This window comes from Cimex lectularius, unplaced genomic scaffold, assembly GCF_000648675.2.
Source record: "Cimex lectularius strain Harlan isolate CLEC.00 unplaced genomic scaffold, Clec_2.1 scaffold2, whole genome shotgun sequence".
NCBI lineage: Eukaryota > Metazoa > Arthropoda > Insecta > Hemiptera > Cimicidae > Cimex > Cimex lectularius.
In genome coordinates, this window is record NW_019394219.1 from 5,717,689 (window position 1) to 5,741,614 (window position 23,926).

General features: G+C 34.4%; 1 protein-coding gene across 1 annotated transcript in view; it reads right to left on the reverse strand.

Moving 5' to 3' along the window:
- Positions 1-21,831, reverse strand: part of LOC106666803 (sodium/potassium-transporting ATPase subunit beta-2-like) — a 33,234-nt gene extending 11,403 nt beyond the window's left edge. Inside the window, exons 1-2 of the mRNA XM_014394264.2 lie at positions 21,443-21,831; positions 7,521-7,661 (exon numbers count right to left, since the gene is read on the reverse strand). Coding sequence (XP_014249750.1) covers positions 7,521-7,661; positions 21,443-21,569 — 268 coding nt within the window. The 5' untranslated portion in view covers positions 21,570-21,831. The remainder of the gene's footprint in view (positions 1-7,520; positions 7,662-21,442) is intronic.
- Positions 21,832-23,926: the final 2,095 nt, after the last annotated feature.

Consider the following 23,926-nt stretch of genomic DNA (forward strand, 5'->3'; position numbering starts at 1 on the left):
CTTACTTTGAAGAAAGTTAAATTTGATTAGGAAAAAGTTCAATTTGTTTGAAAAATTATAATATTAATTGAATAACGTTAATTTCCATTGGATTCTATTTGGAAGTTCAATTTCGTTTGGAAAATTACAATTGCTTATACCCTTAACAGTTTATTGATTCAAACGGTTGTATCAAATTAACATTTATCTTAATAAATACATTTTCTTTTGAAGTATGTATGAATAATCCTTTGTGATCAAAGATAGCCGAAGTTTTGGGGCCTTGGCCTATACTAAAACGAACAAACAAGTCTCGATTTGATATAATCTCTTTGTTAACTCTGTTTAATCTGCTAATCATAAGTCCACATTATGGAACGAGATAACTGCCATGATCCGAACTCGTTGAACACCACTATTAAATTCTTCGTGGAGCTTACGAACAACTCAGTAAGGTTTTTTTTCTGGTGAAAGTGTTTCCATTGAAGAGGGTAAAATACCAGGCGGAGCTCGATTCGTGTGATCGATGAGAGTCGTACAAGAGAAGTAGCACGCAAGTTTCGTCGTATAGAATTTGACAGGAAAAGGGTGGACAGGAGGAGTAATAAATTTAATAAACTCCCACGAGGGTAGCCCCAGAACGCCGGGGGAATTGAAAAAATTATATCAATAATCTAAAAATCGAAAGGGTTTGAATAATAGAACGCCCTGCTATTCCTACCGCTGCCATGCTTTACCTTTTACCAAATTGAGGGGCGAAACTCTTTTCAAACTAATGGATGTTTTCGAAAATATCATTTGCAAACAATACCTACTTCTAGAAGACTAGTCAATTAATCATTCAAACCGGACCTACAGAAGAAAATATAAAAATAGAAAGGCACCAGTTGATACTATATCAAGCCTACCTAGGTGTAACTATCACTTTTACGATGTCCTTTGACTCCCACCTAAAAGAAAAACTCGATAAAGCAAACGTGCTCAGGCCAACAATAATAGAAAAATTGACATTTTCTAATAACCAGTCAATGTTATGTTTTGCATCATAGTGATAAGCCCAAGTGGAAAAACATCTAAGATATTACAGAAAACCTTAAGGTGGTCATTCACGATCACTCCAAATGAAACCGCGCCAAGCCGTACAGCTCCATTTGGAGTGCCTGAAATTTGAGGGGCATTCACGACCGCTCCACAGCCAGTCGCTCCGAACGTCAACCAGTGAATTACCGTCTCAAAACGGATGACGATCTCTTGTGCTACTCTTCTGTTTATTTACATATTAAAAGCAAAAAATCGAAGAGAAAATGGTGTAAGAAGTGGCTCCTGAACATAAGCCGTAATACCCATATCAATTTGATGAAAGAACTTTCCCTTGAACCCGCTGATTGGAGGAACTATTTAAGGATGGATGAAACATCTTATTTATTCATTATATTTAGTGTTCTATTGACCAAATTACTTCTTTCAATTATTTAATCTTTTTTGTAAGGTTTTGGTTGAAATGAAAAAGCTAGTGCCACGAGCGGGATCTGAATCCATGGCCTTCGGCTAAATACGCCCCTGCTCTACCACTTAAGCTATCGTGACTTCGATCCTCTCCGATACCAAAAAATAACAAAAAGAGAGAAAATCCGAAAGGTTGTAGGTTGTGATGGGGAGTTGGTGCCCGAGTGGATCGAAGTCAGTATAGCTCGAGTGGTTAGCGCAGCGGCGTATTTAGCCGAATGTTGTGGATTCGAATCCCCTCGTGACACTATTTTTTCATTTCAACTAAAACCTTACAAAAAAAAGATTAACGTCTTATTTATATTTACTCCAGCTTGTTACCCCCTTGATTAGAAAACAAAAGACAGTCATGAGAGAATCATCACTATATGAAAGGTTGGCAACCACATTACGATTTCTCGCTACAGGGATGAACTACAAAGAACTTAAGTTCTCTACTACGATTTCTGATCATTGTTAGGGGTTATCAATACCGCATCTCTCATTGCATTTGTATCCTTTGTTTTGAAAACGTCGACCAACTGGTTGAGGATCGAATTTCTTTTATTGTCCACCACTTTCATAAACATGGTACACTTTCATACAATTCAATCACCTCAACAATAAAATCTCGATTGGATGTCATTACCAATAAAGAATAAACGTTTTTGACTTTTTGAGAATGTACGACGGAGATGTTTGCTCAGTGACAGAAAGACGGAGACTGCGCCAAAAAAAAAAAAACGAGGGTTTTCTCATTCACGACCAGGCCACGCGCCAAAATCCCCACCCTCCACGCCAGATTTTCCCATTCACGAACGCGCCATGCCGTCGTCGCGCCGTAGATATTTGGAGTGGCGCGATGGAGTTTGGACCGGTCGAATATTCGGCACAGCCGGGCATGCCAGTTCAGTTTTGCCATTGACGTGGTTTTTGGAACGGCATCGCATTTGGACTGCTTGGAGCGATCGTGAATGGCCACCTTTATAGTTATAGCTGCCTATTCCCAAGGCCTACGAGCCAACGTCTTACCATTTTGAATGGTGAATCTGGCAAAAAAACTGATAGATGGCCAAGGGTTGAAGAGCGTAGCACAGACCAAAACAGCGAGATAGACTGACCAAAATGAACGGAAACTACCAAACTGAAGATTTATCAGACATCAGCTAACCAGGCTAAGTTATAAATCTCGGGTGTACAAAATGCGAGGATAAGCAGACCAAAACTGATCGGAAACAACTAAACTGCATTAGACAACTAGTTTTTCTTTGTAAGCATTGAACAACTTTTATTTAATATTTACAACACACAAACATCAATTTTAATTTAGGTTCGTTGTGTGGGAAGGCTTTACTTGCAAATTGAGTTAAAATAATTTGATTAGATTTCCACTTGATATCTGCGGGGTGATGAAGTTTCGTAATTGGTAACTTCGTCCGTTTATCCCCGCAGTTTTGGTTTGTCAGAGACGTCAGACATCTTCCGTTGTTTATCTGCCAGACACATCAGTGAAGATCCCACGAGGATTACAGATCTGCTAATCTTTAAGGGAAAAAGCTAACAATATACCTTAAACCATTAAGCCATTATTAAATTTTAAGAACATCACGCCCTCTATTAAATATTAAACCTACATAAAAGGTTTTTGAACAAAAATTGTCATTTATTGACTTAAATTATTTTATACACCAAATATATGTTAATTTAATAAAATATAAGACATCTATCAATCCATCTTAATTATGCGTTTTTAAAAAACTTCGCGTTTAAATCAACATAACAGAGGCTTCTCGTAATCTGACAATAAGTAATTCGTCCATTAATACTTCTTCCCTTAAAAAAAGTTTCTGATAAGCAAAACAAGCGAGAATAGGCGGACCAGGATGATAGGAAACGATCAAACTTACGATAAATAATTTGTAGCTTTTTCGTTTACGAACAACTTAGCCTTTCTTCGCTGTTTTGGTCTGTTAAATGATAATTAGTGGAGTTTTTGAAGGAAAAAAAATGTTTCTGGCAGACAAAACAAGCGAGAGTAGGCGGGCCAGGACGATCGGAAACTACTAAACTTACAATAAATAAGTTTGAGCATCGTTGTTTATGAACGATCTAGCCTTACGTCGCTATTTTAGTCTGTCCGATAATAGAGGAGTTTTCGGACAAAAAAAACGTTCCTGGTAGACAAAACAAGCAAGAGGTGGACCAGGATGATGGGATATGAGTAAATTTATAATAAATAATTTGTAGCACCGTCGTTTACGACAAATCTAGTCTTTCTTCGCTATTAGTCTGTTAGATGGTAGAGAGGTTTTGGAAAAATGTTTCTGGCAGGCAAAACAAAGTAGGCGATAGTAGGCGGACCAGAATGATCGGAACTTACAATAAATAATTTGTAACTTCGTCGTTTACGAATAACCTAGACTTTCTTCGCTGTTTTGGCTTGCAGATCATACTCCGTGGAGTTTTCGGAGAAAAATATGTTTCTGGCAAACAAAACAAGCGAGCGTAGGCGGACCAGGATAATCGGGAACGATCAAACTTACGGTAAATAGCTTCTTCGTTTACGAACAACTTAGCCTTTTTTCGTTGTTTTGGTTTGCCCGGTGATATTCAGTGGAATAAAAAAAAAACTTCTGACAGACAAAACAAGCGAGAATAGATGAACCAGGATAATTGGAAACTACCAAGCTACAATAAATTAATTTTAAAACCCTTCTTGTTTAAATCGAAAAAGCAAAGGCTTTTTTTAAATCTAAGCACCGAGTTCATTAATAGATTCATGCTTAAGAAAATGTCACGTTTTGATCTGATAAAACGGAAGAAAATGTCCTAACATTTATGAATATTTATATATATACAGATACATACATATATATTATAATTTCTGAGCATTAATAGAAATTGGTATTTCTCGTGTGATGATTTGCGGCTTCGAGGTACGGCGAAAACTTGAATTTATTAAATTTATTGACCACGCCACTTCGTTTCTCCCATAACCATAATAATTAATCTTTTGCATGTCAAGTATTTTTAGCCCATTCAGGACCGTTTATCTACTTAGTTCCACTTCGAATAAATAATACAGCCTCTTTTTTTACAAAATCTAACAACAAAGACAGATAGCTGACTTGCAAGACAAGCTCTTTGATTAAAAAAAAAACCAGTTGTGCAGGAAGACCTTGTTTGAAGGTCGCAATTGTAATGCCATACCTTTAATAAATCTTCGGATCACGCTTACGTTAAATCAAGTTTGCGATGTTTCTTTTCCTTTCTTATAGTCAATTAGAAGCTTGGTCGTTCACGAACACCTAGCCAGTCTCTTCTGATTTGGTTGTCAGACATAATTCAATTTGGGTTTCAGAAAAAAAAGTTATCTAGATACAAATCAAGCAAGAATAGGCGGACCAGGATGGTTGGGAACAACCAATTTGACGTTTAATTTTGTCGTTTTTAACACAATAACTTCAAAAATATTTAGTTTTGTTGGTAAATTTTTTGGCAAGAGAGAGGCCTTAGTGGAAAAGTCCAGCGTAAAACGGCAGACCAGGATGCTAAAAACGGTTAAAATTTAGGTTCATCACCTCGCATCTCAAAACAAACCGTTGCAATTAGTTTTCATACTTAGTACTTTTTTTAATCAAATCAGAACCATTTAGGGTACTGGACCTTTGAAAAAATTGAGGCCTACAAGAACTACTGTTTTAGTCTGTTAGATGTTATTCAGTGTAGTTTTGAATTGAGAAAAAAATGTTTCTGGCAGACAAACAAGCGAGAATAGGCGGACCAGGATGGTCGTAAACTAACAAAATATAATAATTTGTAGCTTTGTCGTTTACGAACAACCTTCCCAATCCTTCCTTACTGTTTTGGTCTGTCAGATATTAGCGGTGTTTTGAGAAATAAAAATGTTTCTTGCAGAGAAAAAGCGAGTACAGACGGACCAGGATGATTGGAAACGATCAAACTCTAGTAAACAATTCGTTCACGAACAACCAACTTTCATAACTGTTCTGATGAGTCAGATTTTGTTCGTTGGTAGTTTCAGGTAAAAATGTTTCTCACAGACAAAACCAGCCAGAATCAGCAGAGCAGGATAATGGGAAACGACCAAACTGAACATCTCAACAAAAAACCTTAATTAATTGTAAAGTATTAATTGGTCAGGCGGACCACGAATTTAGTGAATTTAATACCAAAAACCTTTTTGACCATTATAAATTTTATCACCTTGGTATAATTATATAAATAATATTAATAACTTAGTATTAATTGACTTTTAAAAATATTTAAACCAGATTAATTAAACATCTTGTGGACAGCCAGGACCAAGGAAAAACCAGGATAGCCAGAAAACACCAAACTACAGGTTCATCACTTCGAAGACTTCGAGGGCATCCCTTTCTAAATCTTTTTATCATTTATACATTTTATTAACGCAGGATCCTCATGGATAATGACAAAATTTCAACTAAAACTTGTCATACTGATGATAGCAAAGAGCAGCGAAGACAGGCGGACCAGAATGATTGGAAATGTCCGAACTGAATTTTCATCAAAACTAGCCAATCTAAATACAACATCAAAAACCTTTTTGTTAGTATTTTGTAAACGTTATCAAGGCAGAAACTTTAGTGTTAGATGATTTTTAAAACCAGATTAACTCAAAATCTTGCCGTCAGCCATGATAGTCGGGAAACACCAAACGTCGCAGATCTCAAGACAATCCTTTACAAAATCATTTTTTCATCATTTTTAAATTTTAACAAGGCAGAATCCTTGTAGATAATTGTAAAATTTCAACTAATCACTGCTGATGATGGCAAAATCTAATTAGGGACTGGCAAATCATAATGATCGGAAACAACCAAAATAAGGTCTATCACCTCGCATACCATAACACAATACTTTTTCGGGCAGGATTCTTAATGGTATTCGACCTTTAAAATATTCAGTTAGATCAATTAGAATGTACAAGTTCACTACTGATGACAAAATGTCAAAAATCAAAGAAAAAGACAGAAAGGATAAGAGGACTATAATGATCTGAAACTATCAAATGTCAAGCGTTCAATTTTTTGGAGGCATTCTAAAAATTGATAAAAATCCCAAGATTAAAGGAAAGTCCAGCGAAGTTGGCGGACCAGGTGACCCGAAAAGACCAATTTACAAATTCACCACTTCTCAGATCTCAGGACAATCCCTTACAATATCGTTGTTATCATTTTTAAATTTGCAGGACCCTCTTAGATAATTGTAAAACTTCATCTAGAATTCATAACTACTGATGGTGGCAAAATGCTGCGATGATAGCCAGTCCAAAACGCAGGGTGGTGAACCTGAATCACCGGCTTCAACCCGTAATGGCATTTGAAATTTTAAAAAACGAAAATTAGATGAACGAAAAATGCAAAACCATTTTTCATGGCGAAATGGCAAGATCATAGAGAAATACAGCGAGGGTTGGCGAACCAGGAAGGTCGAAAACTACCAAAATAACAGGTTCGTAGAAAAATATGGGACGTAAAATTAATCATATTATATTTTTAATATATATTGTTTAATAAGTCTTTTTTTAAAAATTTTATATAGAGTAAATATAGTCGCGGTGAATGGTATATTTGCTATTTATTTCTTTTATATTAAAAATATCTTCATGTCAGATGATATTATGACGATTTCAAATTATCTTAAAACCTGATTGGAATATACAAGACTATATACTAATTTTTTGTAAGAGAATGATTCAAATTTGTAACCAATATATTTTACTCGAATTAAGGTCTATTCAAAGATCGTGTTTTTTTTTTATGTTATGCCAGCGACTAGCGAAGAATCACGACAAATCCCAACCCTTAGAAATTATCAAGCATAAATTGTACGTACAGCTTCTAATCCATTTTTCCGATAATGGAAAATATCAGACTGCGGGGGTCGTTGTAGTGACTAATCCGCTCGCCAGAGGCGAATCCGTCCCTGACACAGTTTCAACCCCCTTTCATCCCCTGCGGCAACCCCTCCCCCCATTTTCACAGCTGGAAAAATTATGGCCGGATTACCTGGATTGTTGCCGATGAGCGAGCTGGACATTTGCCACTTCGGTGTGTTCATGTCTAACGTTTGGTAAAACAGTGCCATGAGTCCGAAGAAGAAGGATATAAGGCCAGTGTAGAAACAGGCATAAAAGAAGAAAATCTTAGCTGTGAACAGAAGAAGACATTTTAGCTATATGTATGTATATAAATTTAAAAAAAATCATTTGAAGTCTCAAGGAAAAACAAAACTTGTGGTTAAAAAAATAGGCAATATTTGGTGGTTTTAGATCAATTGACAAATCAGGATCTGTTATTAAAAAATTTTACATTGGAATATATCTGCCTACGTAACTGAATTTTGCCCCTTGTTAATGTTATACAAACAAACAACAAAAAGTACACGAAGGCTTTATACTACAACAAGTATACACGACTTTTTTCACACTAAATTCACTAGGTTTCGTGGTCCGCTTGACCAATTAATATTTTTTTTATTTTTCATACTATTCCAACTAAAAATTCATGGGCCAGGCCGGGATTCGAACATAGAACCTCCAGCGCGGCAAATAGTCGGACGCCCAAACACTCGGCCACATCGGCCCTGTTAGAAGGAAAGAATGTCTCTTATAAAATTAAAAATTAAAGAGAACGTGTTCCAGTTAATTATAATTATTTTTGAATTATTCTTTTTTATGTAAGGTATTGGTTGAGATGAAAAAGTTAAAGTCACGAGTGGGATTCGAACCCACGACCTTCGGCTCAATACGCCGCTGCTCTAACCACTTGAGCTATCGTGGCTTTTCATCTCAACTAAGACCTTATATAAAAAGGAATAATTAATTGAAAGAAGTAATTTGGTCAATTAGACCACTAAACATAAATGAATTATTTCCGAATGTTTATCGTCAAATTCACAACCTTGTTTCCCTGTTTAATTAATTTTATTATAGATACATGCTACAACCGAGTTTAAATTTTGTTTTTGAGCCTAGTTTTTAATTTTTTTTTTTTCGGTTTTCAAGGTGCGACGTCCGCGTTCTCGTCTCAAATCCAAATGTACAAAACGGAAACTTGGAAACTCAACAAAACTAAATTTAGAAACGGAAGACGGTTCGACTTGTCAATTTTGACAGTGTGCACGTGAGCTTTGTTGAAAATGAAACTAACTTTAAAAATTAAAAAAAAAATTGCCAAGCTGGGCTGAAGTAGATTTTAGACTATTCGAACGACCAAAATTTGCTTATGGATTAATAAAATTAAATAATTAACCCGACAGACTCGAACGATCGCAAACTTGTTTTTCTCCTGATAGTAAAAAATTAAACAAAATTTTTTCAAACCTTTGTGAGTCTTCAAATATGATTTTTTCTGTAGTACCTTTTTAACTTTTTTCGGTGATTTATGACCCAGACAATCCGATTCTGACTGAAAATACGTCAAATAAAGTATTGTACATTGGGAAAAAAGACCATTTTTACTTCTGAGAAAATCAACAATTTCAGAACTGCGTGTGGAAATTTAGTAAGAAAACATTAAACAATTAGAAATTTGAATATTATTTATGTTTCGTGTTAAACTAAATTTAACAGCGATACTGTCTAGTGTAAAAATTTAAGCTCAGTAAAATCTATTTTCGGTCTATGATACAATAGTTTAAAAAAAATATTTTTTATATTTTTTTGTTTTTATAAGACATAATTATAAACGATTCTTGATTGGATATCACACCGTATATTTTTTTAATGGCAAAAACATAAATTGTATTATTTTTTATTATTATATAAAACGTTTTGTTGACATAATCTACATAATGTTGTGGGTCGAGGGGTCATAACCAAAGATTTGTTTGGTTGGATAAGATTAGGAGGCATAATTGTGAGGGAAAATATTCTCTTCTATTATACAAAAATATAATGAGAAAATATAATAATAAAACAAAATAGATATGACATCATTTAATTGTTGAGAGTTTTACATATTTCCTTTTAAATCCGAGAAACCAGTCGAGAGATTATTTTTTAACATTAAATTTAATTAATAATTTAATTTTAAAATTAATTTAATCATCAAATAAAAATCATTGTTTTCTCTCGAAGCCTGATTGCATTCACTTGCTCCCCCCCCTCAGCCAGGGATGTTGAAAGGGTGGATCGATCATCCTCCTACACAATTTACCCCAGGACTCATTACAAAGACAATGCCCGTTTCCCAGGCCGGCAGGTTGAAGGGAAATCCGGCCAATTTCAAAAAATAAAGTTCTAATTTGATTTTTGCAAAACTGTGCAAATTTTCGCAGACTAGGGAAATCCAGAAAGGCGTAATCTTTAACGCTAAACCATATTTGGTCGTTAGATCATCCTGATCGACTATCCTTGCTGTTTTGGCCTGTCATCGGCATTTCACCATCTTTTTGGTCGGTTTGCGCCAATGGACTACGGAATTTCAGTACAGGTCGACAGGTAAATTTGGTCAGATATGATCGATTTTTTTAAATCTAAACATTAATCTACACAAATTATTCACATTTGAATGTACAAATTATTGCTAGCGAACTTTATTTTTTGAATACGGTTTGTGAGCGCGTTTGTAAATTTTCGTATTAATCCGACCCAGTTATGTCCGTCCACAGTTGGATCATCATTGATCATCCTGACCCGGCCGCGTCTGAATGTTCCCGACGCGTTTTGGTGTTTCACCATAAAGGAGCATAAATAAACCAAGACATTTCCGGTAAATGGCAGAACAAAAAGATGAACTTTCGCGTTTTTTTTCAAGTTTTTTTTTTAAATCGAGAATTATTCACAGCATCAATCATCTTGCTTCATTATTTAAGAATCGGTTATAAAATTCAAATTTAAATTGACCAGATACAAGAACAAACAATCGACAAACAACCGAATTGTTCTGTTTGACTTCCCACTGTTTTTTTATTCTCGAGTGCAAATGTTTAATATTATTGCATTCTGTTTATCTGTTGTGATTAAGAAAAAAACATATTTTACGAGTTACTACGAATAGGATTATCACTGTTTAATTTGAGATAAGAGAAAGACATCAAATGAGCCGAGAAAACTGGTTTTCGTTTAAACGGAGAAACCTCCTAGGATCTTTAAGGACGAAGGTTTCTTTTTATTTGAAATCAATGAAATTTTTATTATCTTAACTTAAACGATTCCAAATTGGCAAGCAGTTTTCATTTATTATAATGAGAAGATGTAATTATGCTTCGTTTAAACCAATCTTTCTAACAGAATTCAGGTTTTCTTCCAAGCTATTTGAAATATTTTCAAACAAGTGAAACCATTTTAATCGGGCGTTATTGTTTATTAATTTCTTTTTTTCTCTCTCTCTCCAATCGATTACTTGTTTGTCCGTGTGCCCCTGAGACAAATAGGGGGGAATCTAGGACGTTTAATTGGATCGAGTGGGACAAACCATCTATTGGAACAGTGTCAGCATGTGGAATAAACCTTTCCTTTGTCGGACTCCAATTATTCCATTGGTATCGAATTTGTAACAAAGTGATTTTCGTCGTTTTGAAAAATGTTAAAATAAAGGAAGTCATTGATTGGAAAACTATAACGGTTTCGTATCTTATTGAACAGCAGGTCGTGGAAAACTTAAAACTCAATAAATTTTAGGCGCTTTGAGCAGAGGAAATAAGAATAAAAAAAAACCTTTATCTAATAAAATTTGCAGTTTTAGAGTTGATTAAAGGCGAAATAGCACCAGTTGGCATAATTTTAGATACGGGGTATCATCGAATGTGATAACGACGAGTGAATCGACCGGCTTGCCTTCCGCGACGGTCGCCGGTCAATAACAATTAAGAGAAAACCCGGTAGGCGTTTTCAAGAGACATTAAATTCCAAAAACGTGCCAAATAAAGTTGTCCCGTTTTGAAGGAAGTTTTCTGTTTTCAGTTTAAGTTTAAACTAAAATTTAACCTTCGGCATTGTACATGCCCCAATTAATAATTTGGTGAACGTTTTTCAAAACCTTGACTTTTCGTTTTGACTTTTCTCTTACTTTGCTCTTTATTTTACAAACTGTGATTTTTTTTTTATTTCAACGTCGTAATAATTGTATGAATTGTTATGAAGATTCGTCGTTTGACTTCTTTTCTTTCCCTTCGATCCAAAACGGTCGATTTTTCTCGAATTCGTCTTGAGGAAATTATTCGGGGATCACTTTGCCACTCAGTTGAATGGATAGATAAATATTATTACTATGACTTGATAATACAATCGGAAATTCCACTAATAGAGGCTAACAAAAACGGAATAAAGAAAAAAATGATTTATGAAAAGTTTTGTAAAACACAGTACGAAATTAATTTTTCGACATTTCTATTAATGATTATTCTTCGTACGGAAAAGTAGTCAACATTTGACTACAAAAATTATTATTATTATTTTTTAAGTGATAAAATTAATTTTTGTAGTCAAATGTGGACCACTTTTCTGTACGAAGAATACTCATTACTAGAAATGTCGTATGGTATGGTAAAAAAGGAAACTAGGAAGCGGGGTTTGTGCTCGCCAGGCACTGCAGCGTTTTGGGTTATTGTTCCTTCCTAGTTCCTTAGTTCAGTGCAATAGACTCAATCCTTCTCCTTAGAAGTATCAGGTGGTCTATCGCTGCTACAATTTGATTCCCTAAGTTTTTTCGTACATTAGGTTAAATCTCCATTGAGCTTCGCATTCGAAGATGATATGGGTGGCTGTTTCCTCCTCCTCATTATATAATCTGCAAATGGAATCATGGTTGTATATACTCGTTGTGAAGATGTTTTCCCAGATGCCAGTGACCGGTTAGTAGTCCTACCACTCCTCTGAGTTGGGCCCTCTCCAATTGCAGCAATGATTTTGCCAGTCTTGGTGAGGGTTGTTTCATCATAAGTTTACTATGTCTAGCGCCGCTGGAGTTTATCCAGTTCTCCTTTTGTTTGGAGGGGTTCTCCATTCGGGGATGGAGGATTCTATATTTGTTGTTGTTATCCCAAGTATAGGTTCGGGGCCTATGTATGGTCTTGCAGATCCTCCTCTGGTTAGACTGTCTGCTTTCTCATTACCCAAAATTCCCCTGTGCCTTGGCACGCAAGATATCATCAGGTTGTTTTCCCCAAGTTTTGGAGAATTTCGATGCATTCACTGACTAATTTTGATCCAATTCTTTTAGGCTTTAATGGCTGCTTGCCTATCAGAACTTATGAGGATTTTTTTGCCAGTGTAACCTCTTTTAAGATTTTCCAAGGCACAAGCATTGATGGCATGTACTTCTGCATGAAAGACCGAAGTGTACTTCCCTAATGAGTTTGATTTCTCGTGTTTTGGGATTGTACAGAAAACGCCCCATCCAGTTCGTTCGTTTGTTTTGGAGCCATCTGCATACCATATCATTGTGTCTGATGCTCTCCTGTGTTCTTCCTCTCCTTAATAGTCCGTTTTGAATCGAAATTTCGTACTGTATTTTACAAAACAAATCATCTGTATCTGTTTTGTGAAACACGGTACGAAATTAATTTGTTGACATTTCTATTAGTGATTATTCTTCGTACAGAAAAGTGGTCAACATTCGACTACAAAAATTAATTTTATCACTTAAAAATAATTATATTTTATATTATTTATTATATATATTTATATATTATTAATTATATTTATATATAATATTGAAATTACTATGAATTAACTAGTGTTTAAAATTCACAACATGTGCGAGCAAACAGGCAGGGGAAAAATGGAAACTGGATATAGATTTTTTAAAAGTTATATTAAGAAAATATCTGGGGGTTTTTCTACAATCTCAATTTACCATGCCGATAAGATAAATAAAACAGATAAAGAAAAAAAACAAATTAATATGGTCTGGAAAATTATTAGCTATTTTGAAATGGCATCCGTTTTGAAATGTATGTTTTTCTCACTTTCTCAGAAACTCCAGTAAATGCATAGAAAGTGCTATTCTTATTTTTTGCCATTCCGTAACTATAATTAATTAAAAAGACCTAAAACTTTTCATTTTCAACAACATTCATTTCAAACATTCCTATATTGATTGTATGACAAGGGAAAAATCGAGATGTGTCTTAGTGTTCCCCTTAGAAGCGTGTAGAAACACATACACAATAGATACATTACTAGAAACTTGAAACATATTTACGAGCAGATAAATATATAAGTAAAATCGACGATAGATATACAGATAAATAAAACTAAATATATAAATATAAATAAAACGGTGAGGGGATAAAAGTAGTAAGTTCGAACTAAAATAGGAGATTAGGTATACGGTGTAAGAGAAAGATGAGAACATAGATAAATAAATAGAGATAGAGGTAGAGAGAGATAGAGATAGTGAGAGAGAGAGAGAGAGAGAGAGAAAGAGAAAGAGAGAAAGAGAGAGAGAGAGAGAGAGAGAGAGAGAGAAAAAGTTTTATTTAACCTCGCAAATTTAGGTCTCGTAGACCTTTCTTTCACTTAATGTGAGTTTGTTGTTCATACATTTTATGCAAGCTCTTTTGGCCTCTACAATTGATTTTACAAATAAAATACAACAAAAAGTTTTACATGTTTTTTAAATTAAATATTTCAAGCTGCAAAGAAAATTTTTTTGGTTTAGAAATTTATAAGAAAATTTGAATTTATTTTTTAAAAAATGATTTTTTTAAAAAGAAAAAGAAAATATAAACAATAAAAACTTTAACAAGAATTTTTTATAGTTAATCGTGACTTCAAATTCATTAACCAATTAGTTTTATTATTATAATTATTTAGAAAATACAGAAAAATATAATATGTACATAATACTAATTAATTAAGGTTTCCATGATTGATTCCATCAGATTTTTTGGATATTTTCTTTTGAAAGTACGAAAACTGCTCTCAAAAGAAATACTATTTAGAATATTATTAAACCTCTTTATTTATTATTGTTTTGTCAAAAGTTGAATGTTTTAACTTTTCTCTTTATTACATTTAACAATTAGATAGTTCGGTTGCTTAGAGTGTATAATTGTAAACATTCTTGATTGAGTCTAAAATTACTAACATTGTATTAATTCATTTTTTCACATCTTACATGTATTTGTATATTTAAACAATGTTTATAACTCCCAGGACTGAAGATGATCTCAATAAAGATCGAAACGTTGGCACGATAAAGAAAATGTTTTTCTAAAACTATGTCACACCAGATCGCATCTCACGATCTCCAAATAATTGTAAACATTGTTGATAAGATGGTCATTTTTTCTAATTTATCTTAATATATTAAAGTAATTTTTTTAAATTTATCATATATAGTACTATCATATTTTAGTCTTAAAATCCATCTAACACATGCATTTTTGAGCTGTTTGTATATCAAGGTTTGTTTGTATGATATAAATCAGTTATTATAGATGCACTTTATCTCAAATGAGGTGTTATGAGTGAATTAACTAATTTCTTTCTGACAAATACGAGAGAATGAGAGAGAGAGAGAGAGAGAGAGAGAGAGAGAGAGAGAGAGATTATTTTAGTAAGGAAGGAAATGATAGAGTTTGAGATGGAGGTTGAGTGAGAGTGAGTAAATAATAGACAGAATACAGACAGAGAAGACAGAAAAAGAGAGAGAGTGTTATAGTAAGGGAGGATATAACTGAGTTTGAGATGGAGGAAGAGTGAGTGTAAGAAAGACGGTGTACAAACAGAGAAGATAGAAAGAAAGGAAAAAAGAAAGAGAGAGAGAAGACAGAAAGAGAGAGAGAAGAAAGAAAAGGAGAGAGTGTGAGTGTTTTATAGTAAGGGAGGAAATAGCTGAGATTGAGGTGGAGGATGAGTGAGTGTAAGAAAGACGGTGTACAAACAGAGAAGTTAGAAAGAAAGGAAGAAAGAAAGAAAGAAAGAAAGAGAGAGAGAGAGAGAGAAAGAGAGAGAAAGAGAGTGTTATATTAAGGGAGGAAATAGCTGAGTTTGAGATGGAGGATGAGTGAGTGTAAGAGAGACGGTGTACAAACAGAGAAGTCAGAAAGAAAGAAAGAGAGAGAGAGAGCGTGAGAGAGAGAGAGAGGAGAGAGAGAGTGAAGACAGAAACAACACAACAAACAGAAAGCGTGTTAGGGAGCGATGATGATTATTACAAAACAACCTTTTTATCCACGGAGGTGTTTTACAGTTTTTGTCATTTCAGTAATTGTTTCTTTGTGAAATTCACGCCGATCTCTGATCAGAAAACCGAGCACGAACGGCGCTCGGAAACCTTGTAGTGCTATGCAGTTTCTACACGTGAGGCAAATGTAGAATTCGTTGTTCACCCCCCTTCTCAATCGTATAATTCAGTTCTATTCGACAGGGTTGTGAGTCCTTTATTCACATCAATTGGGTCACAGGTTTTTAGCCCGTGCCAATTGTGTTACTCTGTGAAATTTGACTCAGGTTCAAGAAGCGACTTTTTTCAAATATTTTTTAAATAAAAATAAACGAAAAGTTACTATTGTTCAATTGTAATAGGTATGTAGGTTCAAAACAATTGCTATAATATACACTCAATGAACAGTAAAAATGACTAATGATTTATAATGGTAGGCAGAAGACCCCCAAGCCAAAAAGTAAATGGTTCATTTTACAAAGTTTTGCACAGATTACACAACGATCACAATACATCAAAGGACAAACATTGTTTAATTTACTTTTTAAGTATAAATAAGCCTAAAATTTAATAGTAATGATTTTTTTGGTCACCGTTTGAAGAAATAATGTTTTTTACCCTTATCAATTTAATTAAAAATTATCGAAAGTGGGTCGAGCATATTGTGGCGAATGTTTTTCCCCCAATTATTGAGCAATTGATCTCAATGTCAACAGGTAATTGTAAAAATTGTAAAAGATAAAAGTATTTATAACTGTAAAAGAACAAGGCCTTGGATAGGCCTATTATTTTATTTCGTAGACTTTTTTTCTAATATTCGACCGAATTGTCTTTTGCCGATTGTTGAGATTAGTTTAAATTTTCATTTTAAAATGTTTAAATAACAAGTCTAGTATTAATTTGCATTAAATCCTCAAAATTTCGAAAAAAAGGACATAAGAAGATTCGAAAATCAAAACGATGACTCCTCAAATAAACAGCTAATCGACGGTTTGCCATTTTTCTTGCATATTTTGCTATTTTATTACCACAGTTAATCCCCGTGGAGCTCGCATTCCCTCGGGCCTCAATGCCAGCAGGCTACTAAATAAATATTTATTACCGGCAGATAATCATTAAGAGTGATAAATGCATGCCCGAGTTGCAGTTTCAGTTAAATGGGAAAAGAAAATCTGATGTTTTTAAAAGATTCCCATAACATAAAAACATTTGAAGTTTTTTACTAACAATATTACTTTTTTAAATATATAAAGATACTATACAATATCTATGGAAGGAAAGGAGTGGTTTGGGCGTCCGACTGGTATTCGCCGCGCTAACGCTTCTGGGTTCGAATCCCGCCACAGCCCATAATTTGAATTTTAATAATACGTAAAAGAATAGTAAAGTGGTTATGACTTTTTTTTCTCGACACCCAACTTTTAGTTGGACGTTAAGACCGTTACGACAGAAATTATTGGTTGCCACGACCTCCTCGTCCCTTTGTTACGAGACGGTGGAAAAGGAGGTGTGGCACACTAAAACATAGGATTAAGGGAATAAAGTTAAATTATTAAAATAAAAAATACTTCTATATTGTTAAGTATATATTGTTAATAAATTTATTTATTTCACATTTATTTAGTTCTAACAATCAACATTTCTATCAATTTTGTCTGCCTTTTCAAGGAGAAAACTGGATCATAATATAGTACATATATGGAAAAAAAATTAAATGTTGAACGTTTTCCATCTTTCTACTTCCAGGACATTTCTAAGTTGAAAGAATTATTGGCGATATTAAAAATTACTTAAGAGTTTAACATTTTACTAAGACGTCCGTTAAACAAAATAATTTATAAACAATAAAATGAACACTTATTTTTTAAGATTTTATATAATCATGGTACATTCGTGCAGAAATAATAATGTCAAGGATTTAGAAAAATAGGTTGCTTGTTTGGCATTATCTATATAAAAAATATCTGTTGTAACTTCTTGCTGAACTAGTCTTTCCTAGAATTCCAGAGAAAAACATTTCCCTGAGAGGTCTATTATTTCAATTATTTATAAATCTTTTTCAAATGGACGTTTTACAAAAATAAAAATTTTTCTACTAGATTGTCCTCATATTTGCTTATAAATAAATCGTTCAAAAATATTGAGGTGTAAAAAAAATTCTTAACTCACTTAATTAACCTTTAATCAATTTTTAATATACTATTTAAAGTATTCATTCATACACCTCAGCAAATAAAATCTACCGATATAATCAATTTGTCAACAAATCGAACAGATCTTCATATATATTCAATCGAGTGGCTACCTCAATCAATTAAGGTCCTTGAACGAGCCTAAATGAAATATTTAAAGTTGAGTGATTATCCAATTTCTTAACCTACTTTTCTATGATTAATTCTTAAATATTGTATTTACCCCGTCAACAAAGGACTTTTTTAAACTGATCACTTATTCCATACGGCCTTTAATTAAAACGATAAGAAAAATCAACGAAATAAAAATCAATTGAGAATTTTCACGCACACAGAAAAAAATACCTTGGCCTGCAATGAGCTTTAATTAAAAAATAATATCGTAATATGATAGTATTAAAATCCTACCCGGGATACGGTTTAAAAATTTGATTTTATCCTCATTTATACATTGTTTAAAACAAATCCTAATTAAATTAGCTTTGCTAATCAAATTTAATTTAGCTTTGATTGGCCAACGGGTTGACCAAAATGGACAACTTCATAAAACATTAATGGCTCTCATTGACCAAATTAATTCAGTGTTCGGATTGATTTTAATTTTTTGTAAATAAAAATTTAAGAAGCCAGTAAAGTAACTTTGTTTTTTATCATTTCATTAAAAATCTTGTTTTTATGAAAAGATCTTGTAGTTTTCTTTTTGTTAGTGTAGAATAAATACAACCAGCGTTTTTTTTTTTTTTTAAATATTTTTCGAAGGAGCTTGTCATGCTATCAGTTCCTATATAAATTATCTTTATAATAATTCAGGAGCGCATGTAAGTAAAAGTAATTTTTTCTTAAAGTCCTGTGCTTTTGCAGGAGGGCTTAATGTCCACGGGTGTCGCGGACGAGGGGTCGAACCGCTTTACAATACATTTTGTATATTTTTACAAAATAAAATTCCATCGGCTATGTTGAATTCGAACCCAGGACGGCTAACGTGGGAAATACGAGTCGGACACCCTAACCACACGGCCACCTCTGTCCTCTTACAATGTTAACGTCAGATTCCAAAGATCAATTTTATTAGATTTTGCTATTTTTATATATTTTTTAACCGTACGTACAATAATACAAGTAAGATACAAAACGAAACAGGAAAATAAGTTATAATAAAAAAATTAAACCTAAGAGAAAATTACAATATTAAATCGGTAAGAAAATACCAAACTATAAATATAATTTTCGAATGTGATGGATCACAGAGAAATAAGCGGTATTGAAAAGTACAAACGAAATACTCTCTGTTTAATAATTAACTTTAAAAAACATCATTGTTTGTATTTTTTCAGGATTCTTTCCATTGTGATTCCTGAAGGACTCGCATCAAACATAGTCCACCGCTTGACCCAGAAAATGAAGCTATCGGGCAGAAAAAACATAAAAACAATAGCCTTAAGTTAGTGAACAGATACGTGACCAGTTTGACAAAGAGAAAACTACACAAATACGTCAAAAGATATTAGACATGTAACCGGGAACGTTTAAAACAAAACGACCTAAGACAAAATTTACGATTGGATCGATAGATGAAAAAGTTATTGAGAAGATGACAACAAAATTGTCACAAAAACAGACGAAGAAATTCTTACATTCGTATCGATATTTCATGCAATCACTTTCCTTAAATATATTGATATAAGCTTTTAAAAAGTATCTGAAATTAAAAAAAATTAAAATGTCCTACGGATTTTCAAAAACTTAAATAGGCAATTCATAAGTTACCAAAAGTAACTATTTTTTATCTTTTTACTAAAGTTAATATTTACTAAAGATAAAATTTTATCTTTTTACTAAAGTCACTATTTTTCTAATTTGTCAATGGCATGTTTGAGTTTTCTCCAGAAGCAATTTGATGCATTATCATCATCAAGGTGAAAAGGAGTGCTCCATAAAACAGTAGAGGGGATGGGTTTACTATTTTACAAAATCTTGTGGCACTAGGATGGCGGTCACGGCAGCTAGATCGATAAATCAAAACAGAATAGAAAAAACACTCTTTATTGTCTTTTTTTATCGCCGGACGATTAAGATTCATGATCCTGTTTGAACATATTAATAAAATACGTGCGATATGGGATTTATAAATAATAGTGATAGATATAAAATAAAATAAAAACTTTTGGTTCTTGTTAACATGTTTGCCTGACAAAAAATTATTTAGTTGATAATTGAACAAGACGATTGTAAATCCTTCGTATAATGAAAGAGGACGTTTTAAAAAATGCTATTTGAAGCCTTCAAAACTTGACTGTTCAAGTTCGAATTTTGCAAACGAGTTAGACTATTCTAATAAATTTTCAAGACAAATTTCAAGACTCTTGAGTTTTCTATTGAAAAAGGTTTTCTATGAAGAATAAGAAAGTAATTTTTTTGATCATATCAGTTTGGAAGTTTGATCAATTTTTCAGGCCGGCGGTTATATGGCAAGAGGGTGAATAACGTGGAGTCAGATAAAGTCAATTTCGTGATGGACTTTCAAGGCTCAATAAATAAGCGTATCGGGTGAAATTTGGTATAATTTTTTTGGTGCAAATTATAAAGTACGGATTTTAATTGATTTTCCAAAGGCATCCTCAGTTCCATTATCGAAAATCGAGGATAAAAGTCGTGTTGATCAGTTTTATATCGATCATGCGAGGAAGAGAGCCTCCCACCACTCGGGGGGGGACGTTCTGCAGACCCTCCTTTCTGACGTCACAGACTTCACTCTGCTATTGATCCAAAATCAGGCTCAACCCGTTAAAATGGAGGAGCGCAGGCGCGGAATTTTCCCATATTTTCTACCCCGTCGAGCCGAAAAACCCCCGAGAGTTTTGAGATTTTCCGCCTTTTTTTCCCCGGTGGAAAATCCGGTGGAAAAGCGGGTCCGCGGCGGCTTCTACGGGGTGTCTCCTGCCCACCCTCCGCGGGGCTACCCTTCTGCACTCCGTCCACGCGGCCTTGACACAATTGTAATGAGTTCGATCGATGTTAATTTCGGTTATTCTTGCGGTAAAACAGGGAAATAAAATTTGGGCCTTCTTCCTTTCTCCGATGCGGCGAGCGCCGGTTGAATCCGGCGAAACCGGCGCTGCTCTCACCTTATTTGACATTTAAATCGATATGCCGTAAAACTGGACACAAAAAAGGAAAATTAAAATTATTTCTAACTTGTAAAGCCTACGAGCTAAGCTAAAACTACCGCTTTCGCTAGGGGGGAGAGAAATTTTCTGAGACTTAAGGCGTGGTGTATGCAAAAAATGTAGAACGCTCATGCGTTGATGGTTTAGTATCTCCAGTAAGTTTCGTTTTTTTAATTGTGCTTTTCCTGTTTTAATTAGGAGCATTAGTCATTTTTAAACTGGAATATCGTGAGTAAAGGGTTAAAAATTAAAATTATAAACTTAATTAAGGAACTAAAAAAAAATCAAGAGTATAGATTAAAATAATTCAAAAATTATAATCAATGTTGTTGATTTTGAAAATAAAAAAATTAACTTTTGTTGAATAGTGGTTGTTGGGCTAGTTTGTTGCGGTCCACCCAATTGAGATGTTTTTTCTAAAGTGGAAAAATCTTTAAAAAAAGACGGTACTCACCCCACGACAGGAAAGTCCTTCCCATCAACTGATTCGTTTCGGAATTCCACAGGAAGGTCTTGAAAGAAGTCCAACCACCGACTTTTGGAGGTCGAGTGTAAAACTCCTCTTTCGACTTATCGGCCATGGTTGGACTTTTTTCTCTTTTTTGTACCACTCGATTATCTCTTTTCTATGTGCGTAACGACGTCTTTGGAGAACTTTGTAGACTGCCTCTTCTTCTCGGCCTTTGGAGGTCTCTTGTTTAGTGTCAACTCTCACTCTTGAGTGTCTCTTCTAACAGTCCCTTCTTTGCTGGTTGACCACTTCCTCCTCTCACGACCTCCGAAGACCGACTAGCCCTCTCAGAAAACGCCACTGCTCCCACCACCGAGAACACTAGCGCTGGTCTGAGCCCGTCTGCCTTGCCCCCACATATATTTTGCATTTCCCTCGCTCCTCCTTTAAGAGATATTCCCTTTTTCAATAGACGGCCCTCGAAATTTAACCGTTTTAATATTACGGCCAGTTTTGGTTTTGGCCGAACCGGATTTTTGAACTATAGGAGGCAGCAAAGGAGCGCCGACACCAATCGAACTTTCGTCCTCAAAGCTCCACCAGTACAAAGCTCTACAACCCGCCCTCAGTTTAGTGCAAAACCGATGTAAAACTAAAAAATTAAATACAGCCTCAATCTTTTCTCCACTTATCAACTTCATAGGGCCAATTATGAGTTCACAATTTTTACCAAAATGGCAAGAAAAATTAAATAAATCAAGTGTGATTATGGCTATTTGATAATTGTCAACCTTATCATAAATCACTTTAGTGTGCTATCGAAAAACAGTATCTAATCTAATGGTAAATCGAGACTAGCGACTGCAATTTTTCATTGAACAATTTATGCTGTTAAAGTTGCAAAGCAGGTAAGAAAAGGTCCAATCGATAATTAGAACTAATTAATCAGAAATAATTATATTTGGTAATTCTTTGGAATTATTGACTTGAGAAAATTCTCAATTATTGACTTGTTTATAAAGCCTTTAATTTAACTCTAGAATTTTTTTAAGTATTTAAATTTTTTTTCTGTATGGGTTTATAGCAGTGTATAAGCATGTTTGCTTATTATACACTGATCACAAAAAAATAGCGAACTTTGAAATTTTGATATTTTTATGCACTTGCCTTTTCAGTAATATTAACACAGTGGGAAAATAAAAATATTTCTCAAAAACAAAAAACAAATTACAACAAGAAAAAATCATTTTTGTGTACGAACATAAAGCATTATAAAACAAACTTATTATGTTGTAAATCAGTCGAATCTTTTAGTAGGGTGAATTACCTCCTCTTGCTCTGGTTACATACTCTAAACTTCTCAGCATGTTCACAATTGAGCCTTTAAGCACTTCTTGAGTAATTTCATCCCAAATCTCAACCAACGTAACTTTCAGCACAGTTAAGGCTGTGTGAGGGTCATTTCATCGTTTTACCCAACGTCCGAGCTCGTCCCAAAAGTGCTCAATAGGATTGAATGTTGTCTGAGAATGTAGATGTTGATATCTCAAAGGTACTGCATAACACTGGTGGCGACAGTTGGTCTTGCATTGTCTTGAATAAACAAAAATTGCTCGGCTATAAACGTAGAAAATGGCACTACATATTCCTCAAGACTTTCTTTCACGTAGATTTCTATATTTGACGCCTATTAAAAATGAGTAACTACGTTTTTGCCTTCCAAGAAATTCCATTACCTACACCATAATTGAACCACTTATAAACCACCCTCTTCCGGCAATGTTGCATTGGCTGTACAGCGCTACAGCTGCTCGATGAACTCGAAGACGTCCATCTAGTGAACGGAGAGAAAATTGGGACTCTGAAAACATAACATTCCTTTATTTCTTTTCTGCTCAGCGACGGGGTTCCTTGCAAACAAGAGGTCCCGACGATGGTCTCCCGCCTGGGATCTCTCCACTGAACTGTAGACTTTATGGGCTGTAGACTTACACCTGAAAGTCTCCTTACTGTTACTGCCCGTGCTAACGGACACATCCCGCAGCTGGAAGTTTTTGGGACGTATCAGAAGCAATGGAAAAGCTATGCTCAGCATGTGAAATCTGATAAATCAGTCGTCAGCTGGTCCCTTGGCTCGTGGGCGTCCCGATCCTGGTCTCCGGGTACACCTTGCAATCCGCAGGTACCACTTTATGTCCGATAACCGTCGTTTTAGGCATATCTAAAACTCTTGCAGCTAATATTTTCCATCCTCAACAAGGGCAATGGCATGGACAACTTGCTCGCTGATTAAGGACATTTTTGTAATCGTTTTGTTTTGTGCCATCAGCACAATATTGAATAAAGATATTTTTAAAGGATTAATAGATTAAAGGATAAATGCCATTGTTGATGTTTTGTAATGTGAAAATTTTAAATCAAATTATGAATTAAGCGGTTTTGTTTCACCATCGGCGATAAAAACAAATACTTTCCGTCTAATTATAA